Source organism: Bactrocera latifrons, unplaced genomic scaffold, assembly GCF_001853355.1.
Source record: "Bactrocera latifrons isolate USDA-ARS-PBARC rearing strain unplaced genomic scaffold, ASM185335v1 scaffold_91, whole genome shotgun sequence".
NCBI lineage: Eukaryota > Metazoa > Arthropoda > Insecta > Diptera > Tephritidae > Bactrocera > Bactrocera latifrons.
This window is the reverse complement of record NW_017537612.1, coordinates 1,097,128-1,105,637: the sequence shown is the minus strand read 5'-3', so window position 1 is coordinate 1,105,637 and position 8,510 is coordinate 1,097,128. Positions and strand designations below refer to the sequence as shown.

Here is an 8,510-nt window from a genome sequence, read left to right as displayed (position 1 = left end):
AATGAAAACTTATGGCTGGTCAATAGTAGAGCGATTTTAGAGTTTTAAATAAAAAAAATAAATATTAAAAAATAAATAAACTTAAAGCGAAATACCTAAAGAGCTGCTGGCGAACCGCACTGAATTACGATTCTGTAGGAAATTCCCCTTCTATGCGGAAATTGAATGAATTATTTTTTACGGTGATTAATTTCCTGGAAAAGGTGTTTTTTCGAGAGACATAACAATAATTATTTTGCTACTTAAATTTGTTATGCTGAGGGTTACAKACGCAAGTATATAYATAYATAYRTATGTATATTGAATAAAAATTCTGAATGCCAAGATCTCATTTSTTACCTTCACAAAAGTAGAGTCTTTGGAAAAAGCACACAATAGGTCATATGTTTACCATAAAAGTAATATACATATATGTAGAAAATGTTATGCATGCATATACAAATATATATACATATGTACGTATCTTTCATTCAAACTCTATGCCTATATATTTTTACAATACTTCGCGGTGTCTTCTCTCGGTTGTAAAATWTACACACATACTTTTTGAAAAGATKTCTTCACTTCTCATCTTCTTTGCTTGTGCTCTTCTTTGTCTCACTTGACACTATGCCAGTAATGTAATAAATGAATAAAACGCACTTAAGCTTGCGTAACCCATGTGCCTATTGACCTTCGTGCCGTTGAGTGGGTGATCAATTTCTCCTCGTTTTCTCTCAATTCGAAACTGATCGGCGTACTTTTTTCGGAAAGTTATCAATCAACAAAGCATCAAACTTACTGAAGTCGCACACTCTCGTATGCTTTTGATTTTAGTAAATATGTGTAATAACCAGTTTAGGTTGCTAACCAAAAAGTAAAAAACATAAATTGATAAATTAAAGGCAAAASCAGAAACCGAGTGTGTTGAAGGTTAATTTCGATTGTTTCAAATGATCAACAAACTATTGCAAGCGGACTGAAGCTGAACAACAAATAAATTATTTGTATGTATGTGTAAAAAAGTATTTGTAAATGTACATATAATTATACATATGTATGTATAAGATTTGCATTAGGCTAACGTATCACAGGTGCTCACAAATACTACGAAGTGCGGATCTTACCACTTTAAGTCCAATTACATGGTTTTATAATTGCACTAAGTATAAATTACATACATGCATACAGATATATGTGTATATATAGTCTGTCTCTTATACACATCTAGATGTGTATAAGAGACAGGTATATATGTATGTATATGTATACCTACATAGTACATATAAACTTTTACAAAAATGCATGAATACTCATATATTTGTATTGCGTGTTTATTTTGCTAGAATTAAAACACATACATACATACATACATATATACTATATATCTTTGCCCATAAAGGCTTTTTATAGTAAAACCACTTCCTCTCTTAACAGCATGTTTGAAAATCAAAAGTGAATAGGCGCTTCCATGAATTTTTCGATTAGTGGTTAATTAAGTAAGAAGGTTGATTGCTAATATTATATTATCTCTTGTGTAAAATGTATAACMAAAATCTCTTAGAATACTATAGTTTATTGCATCTCAATGAAAAAGATAAAGAATATTTTTAGCAATCAAAAACTTGCATAGAGAGTTAATTTGAGGACAACATCGTAAAACTCTATAGAGCTATGATGACAAGCCAAAATCTTTAATATAAAATTTTTTCTGCAAGTCATACTTTCCACAGAGCGTCATGTGATGTTCCAAAATTTCAAATGAATTTGAAATGTGTGTGATTTTTGTTATTAGAGTACAAAAAATTATGCTGAGCGATTAAGAAACTATTTGTTTACAGTTACTGGGCAAGTTTTGAGCGGGGAACTACAAAATTTWGGTATTATTTGATTTTCTAAAATGAAATAAAAAACTTTCTACGATACTCTTAACTTTGTAGGAGAAAACAAAACATTTTCAGCTAACAAGTCAGTAAAAGTTTATTGAAAGCATCATCGTTCAATAACCACAATGTTTTCTGTGTAAAATAAATTTATTGGAGCGAAAAACGTAGTGATTGAATTCGTCATTTGTGATAATATTTGCTACTCTAAGAGGAAGAATTCCCTAAATACAGACTTACAAAAGTATAAGAGAACCAGCTTTAGAGAAGACGTAATGTTAAGACAGGTGAAGATATTGGTAGTYGTAGCCTTTTGTGTTTTGGTCAACAGAAGTCGTTGCAGTCGTACATCTCCAGTGCTACCAATCACATTGTGTACAGTATTAAAAAGGGGAGATTCTAAGCTATATAAAAAAAAGTAGTAAATAATGAAGAAACCGTATAATCGATRCTCTTTCGACTGCAAAGTATCAAAGGCAAGTAAGCACTTTCAGGTATTGGCAAAACTTTGTATTAAAAAATATTGCGAAATAGTTCAAAATCCATTGTTCGACAAAAAAMAATTTGAGACATTATTAATATAATATATTATAGGTGGCATTCTAATACCCGATTTCATCGATTTTATGCACAAAAATTCACTGTTATTAGAAAAACGACTCTTACTCTCATTAAGATAATCCACATATTGGCCAATATATGCGGTATAAAGTCAACCGGAATTTCGAAAATTAGGTTTATGGTTGCTACGATAAGTATTTATCCTCAAAGCATTTTGGATATAGATATACTATTATCAGGAARAGATMCCCTCCGAATTTCAATATATAATATAAGCGATAAAAAGGTCGTAATTGGAACTATGGTCCACATATTCGGCATGTGTTGGTTTGAACAGTTCTAGCGCAATTTTGACAATTTTTGGTCACACCATAAAGGCTTAAKTTTTAAGTCCTATGATTTGTATGCTGAAAAACGACAGAAGCAGTTAGAATTAAAAATTGTATTATATGGGAAGCAGGYGTKTTTTTRGTTCGATTTTCCCYTTTTTTTTGGACTATAATGTAAGAAAGTCAGGATAATATTATATACCCAATTCGGATGAAATTGATCGAGTAGTTCCCGAGATATGAGATTTTACTTCAATGYGGGCGCTGCCACGCGCGTTGTACAAATTTGACACCAGCTCCAAAAGAGCCTTCTTGTACCATCCTGAATGTATCATTTTATGTCTACTAATTTTTGGCATTTTAGTAGTTTCTAATAAAACCTCTGTTTGGCAAGTGTCGAGATTTTCATTCAATTGGCGAATTTGGTTTATTWTAGCTTGAATGGTTTAGGAGACATGTATGTAGTTACATTAAACTTATTAGAAGGCGGCGCCATATCTACTTTTTGGTATCAAATAAGCAACCTTGCACCTTATTGGAAGCTTAGTTAATTGGGATTTATGGGCTTGGCAGTGGACTAATTACTATTCTATCACTCCATTCATTACCATCTACGATTCCGTCTTCTTTTTATACTCTCGYAACAAATTTGCTAAAGAGTTTTGCTGTAATTTGCTATAGTTTTGTTCACATAAAGGTTGTTTGTAAGTCCTAAACCTAATAGAGTGAGATATAGGGTTATATATACCAAAGCGATCAGGGTGACGAGTAGAGTTGAAATCCGGATGTCTGTCTGTCCGTCCGTCCGTCTGTCCGTCTGTCCGTCCGTCCCTGCAAGCTGTAACTTGACTAAAAATTGAGATATCATGATGAAACTTGGTACATATATTTCTTGGCTCCATAAGAAGGTTAAKTTCGAAGATGGGCAAAATCGGCCCACTGCCACGCCCACAAAATTGCGGAAACCGAAAACCTATGAAGTGTCATAACTAAGCCATAAATAAAGATATTAAAATGAAATCTGGCACAAAGAATAGCATCAGGGAGAGGCATATTTGGACGTAATTTTTTTGGAAAAGTGGGCGTGGTCCCGCCACCTACTAACTGTTTTGTACATATATCGAAAACTACTATAGCTATGTCAACCAAACTGTAAAGAGTCGTTTCTTTTAGGCATTTTCATATACAGTTCAAAAATGGAAGAAATCGGATAATAACCACGCCCACCTCCCATACAAAGGTTATGTTGAAAATCACTAAAAGTGCGTTAACCGACTAACATAAAACGTCAGAAACACAAAATTTTACGGAAGAAATGTGAAAAGGAAGCTGCATCCAGGTTTTTTTTAAATTGAAAATGGGCGTGGCGCCGCCCACTTATGGCCCAAAAACCATATCTAAGGAATTACTCGACCGATTTCAATGAAATATGATATTTTCTTAACACCCTGATGACATGTTCCAAATATGGGTGAAATCGGTTCACAAACACGCCTGAAATCTCGATTATCACTTAATCATGCGAGAGTATAAAATGTTCGGTAACACCCAAACTTAGCCCTTCCTTACTTGTTTGTCTAAATTTTCAATCAAATTACAGGTTGCACCGATAGATAGACGAACAGACAGTCAGTCAATTGGAATTTAACTCGTCTCGTCATCCTTATCATATATTTTCATATAACTCCATATCTACCTCGATTAGTTTTAAGAGTTACAAACAAGCGTTAGATGAATACAACTATTATACTTTATAGCAAGATGCTGCAAGGGTATAAAAAAACCTATACCAACATGTGGCAAAACTTCTATAAAAAATATAGTACCATATTAAAGATAATTTCAGAAAATATTAGCAAAATCGGCGACATTTTTAGTGGTAATAAAACCGTCAAACACTATTTTTTAAGATCAAAAAATTGGGTTTTTGGCAGCGCAAAAACAAATTATATATATTTCTGTGGTTATAGAAYGAACGGTATTTGAAATGCTTGTATTTCTTTATTCTAACAAAAATAAAAAAATTATGTACTCTTCTATTCTTTTTCCAAAATCATTCATCAACCAACATTCTGTCAAATACATTATAATTAAGTTAAGTTAAGCTTAGGTAATTAAATTATTGCGCAAGATTTGAATATTATTAATAATAATTTCTCTTTTCACCTCTATTCTCGAACGCAGCTTTTTTTATGGGCGGCGTTGCCGGTTTTGGCGTAACTGCCGGTGCTCAYCGCTTTTGGACACATCGCTCTTTTAAGGCCAATGTACCGTTACGTAGCATATTGATGCTTTGCTTCTCGGTAGCTGGACAGGTAATGAAATAACAGTAATAATCTAAATAATTATTAATAATGCAGGTATTATCTGTAAACATTTACTGCGTGCTTAGACGAGCGCATTGTTTACTGTTTTTTATGTACATATATCAATTACCGTTAGCATTGTAATTACGGTTTAAGTGTATTTTATGAGCAAAACATGTGAATTACGTCTATCTAAATTGCTAAGAAAATGTGTTAAGGCAAGCCATTAATAGGGATAATTAAGCTTTCAATTAGCCAGTATTRCTTGAGCATGTCGATTTTATGTATTTTATTTATATTTTATTTTTTAAAAGCTTTACTTAAATTTTTTAAATATATCTAAGTAAGTTTGGTACAGTAAGCTCCGCTTAATTGGCGCCCAAGTTATTTTATATGCCCGTTTATTTAAATTGCCGGTTAATTTCGGCGTATAATTAAGTCCATTTACGATAATTATCTTTGTTTGTGTTTACAACGAAAGAAATATGCATTCATTCTGACAAATACTATTGCTTAATATGTCCAGATTCGAGGATATATATAATTAATCCCTTAAGTTTGTTCAATGGGAGCAAAAAGTTTTGAAAATTACTTAAACCAAAAAAAAGTTAAGCTCGATTTCTTCGAATAAAAAACATTCAATGTGCCTTATGCTATAGCTGTGCGATCTGACCAATTTCTTCGGATAAGGTGGTATTGCTTTGAAATTTAATCTATACCAAATTCGGTGAAGATGTCTTTTCAAATACAATAGTTTTCCATACAAGGACTGTTAATATGACAGGAGAGGACGTGTGCAAAATTCCRGTTCGATATCTCAAAAACTCAGGGACTAGTTCGTGTATATACATAGTGACGGGCATGACATAATCGACTGCTTGTGATGCTGATAACTTATACATAAATRTACATATTTAATAGAGTCTCCGACGTTTCCGTGAAAAATTTGATATACACTGTTCAGGGTATAAAATTTATAAATTTCTGCGGACCAATTAAGTGGGGCATAGTGTAGATGCTCTGCATCAATCTTTGCAACAAATTTATAGCTATAAAAAAAAAAAATTATTTTATTAAATTACAACTTCACATCTTGTAAAATATTTAAATAATTTCATATAAGTTTTGAGTGCTCAGACAAATTTCAATTAAGTGCGTGTTGATAATTGAACAGCACTTTACCAAAGAACTACTTTGTGGTGGTTGTCATATTTTTTCTTTTTTGAACCTAATAAATTTACATTTCATTACATAAAATTAAAATATCAAAATATTTTTTCCAAAATTACAAAATTTATATGAGGCTTTCAAACAGTCGCTTAATTTAGTCAATTAGTMAGTTGTCTCTATTAGTAAAATATGTAAAATTTGCTAATTGACACAATTAAGCGGTTGTCCGAAACCGAATTATTATGTCCGAATTATTATTCTCGTACGAAAATGCAAATAAAGGAATCCTAACCTATAAGTACTTATTTTAAATTCTTTTTCTTCTACTTCCCCTACACTTCAGAATACACTCTACGATTGGGTGCGCGATCATCGTGTACACCACAAATACTCGGAAACCGATGCTGATCCACATAAYTCCAATCGTGGTTTCTTTTTCGCCCACGTCGGCTGGTTAATGATGCTAAAACACCCCGAAGTTTTACGTCGCGGCCGTCAGCTGGATTTGAGCGATGTAATGAACGATCCGGTCGTGCAGTTCCATCAGAAATACTTTATACCCTTGAAAATTATGCTCTGTTTTGTATTGCCCACCATGGTGCCCGTCTACTTTTGGGGTGAGGAATTCCATTTGGCCTTCATTACGCAATGTCTCTTCCGTTATGTGAGCAGTTTGAACTTCACATGGTCGGTGAATAGCGCCGCGCACATGTTTGGCACACGGCCTTATGATAAGTAAGTGAATGAGAATATTACTCAATATGAAAAACACACAGATTCAGATATCTAATTTRATTAAACACTTTCTTTACTAAACAAAAATAAATATATTTTTCTCATTTCCTGTTAACAGTCGCATCAGACCCACTGAGAACATTTACGTCTCACTCATTGCCATGGGTGAAGGCTGGCACAACTATCACCACGTTTTCCCCTGGGACTACAAAGCRGCTGAGCTCGGCAACTATTTCGGCAACTTCACCACTATGGTTTTGGATGCCTTCCATCGCATTGGCTGGGCTTGGGATATGAAAGAACCGTCGAAGGACTTGGTGCGTCGCGTTATTGATAAATATGGCGATGGCACACACCCGACGACAGATAAGCCAGAAGAAACACCATCGGTTGGTCATTTTCATTATGCGGAGGTACCCGATCCCGAATTTGACGCATCCGATGCGGAGTCGAGCAGCACGGAGAGCACAAAGCTGGATGAGAATGAGAATTTGAAGAAGAAAGTGCAAACGTAGAATACAGTTCGTTGTTGTTGGTAATTAAAATRCTAACTTTGGACTGGGTGTAAGTGAGCGTGAGACGTCGGAGCTCCTAAAAATATGGACGTGTGGCTGTTTATTTAATTGTTTTTTTTTTCGTAATTTGTAACTAAGTTCATTTTATATAAATATGTACTTCTAATAAATAATGGGTGTTCCGTCTACACATACATATGCACATATATAGTATATGAATGTAAGTATAAAAATATAAATTATATTTACATAAAATATAAAAATAACTGGAAACAAAAGTCGTATATGTTAACGGGTGAGATATGTATGTCATTCGTTTTTTTCGGGTTAAATGTTATGCACATTTTAATGGACATCCCAGCACTTTGGCGTAAATAAATAGGTTTTTAAGTAAAAATATGACGAATGAGTCACAAGTTGAAGATATTCTAGTACTAGCGTGTAAGAATTTTAATTTTATAAAACACTTTTAGTACGAGTACTATGAAAACACACAAGCGGGATAATTGTGCTACAAATGATTTACAATTAGTCAGTTAAGTCAATGCAAATTAATATTGGTAAATTTATTTTTATTAATAAGTAAGTCTGTTCATTTGTGAACGAAATTTTGATGTATAATAAAAAAAAGTATACATATCAAATCAAATTACTAAACGGTAAAAAGTATTTAAACGTATTTTAATTAAAACTAGTGGAGTTAGCACGATTGAGGTGGGATCTTTCATAGGAAAGAAGAAAAAGTTATAATTCTTTACAACTATATGTTACAATTCTCACAGCATAAAAGGGTATAAAATGACTTAATCTTGATTTTGTTCGATTGTAGTTTGTATGTTAGTGGTCTGATATGAGCAATATCAGAATGTTCAATAAGTTTTGTCGTTTGATAATAAAAACAAAATTTTATGATTCAAAATACACTTTATTATTCAGTATAATGTCCCTGAACATTAATACACTTGCTCCAACGATACTCCTCTTCAGTTGATGAAAAACGCTTGCCATGCATAAATTTTTTGAGTTTTGGAA

General features: G+C 33.0%; 1 protein-coding gene across 1 annotated transcript; it reads left to right on the top strand.

Annotated features, from left to right (window-relative positions):
- Window positions 1–2,290: 2,290 nt before the first annotated feature.
- LOC108977531 (acyl-CoA Delta(11) desaturase) lies at window positions 2,291–7,702 on the top strand. The gene is made up of 4 exons (XM_018947246.1): window positions 2,291–2,342; window positions 4,937–5,067; window positions 6,572–6,963; window positions 7,082–7,702. The coding sequence occupies exons 1-4, from the start codon at window positions 2,291–2,293 to the stop codon at window positions 7,476–7,478; spliced, it is 972 nt and encodes a 323-aa protein (XP_018802791.1). The 3' UTR covers window positions 7,479–7,702.
- Window positions 7,703–8,510: the final 808 nt, after the last annotated feature.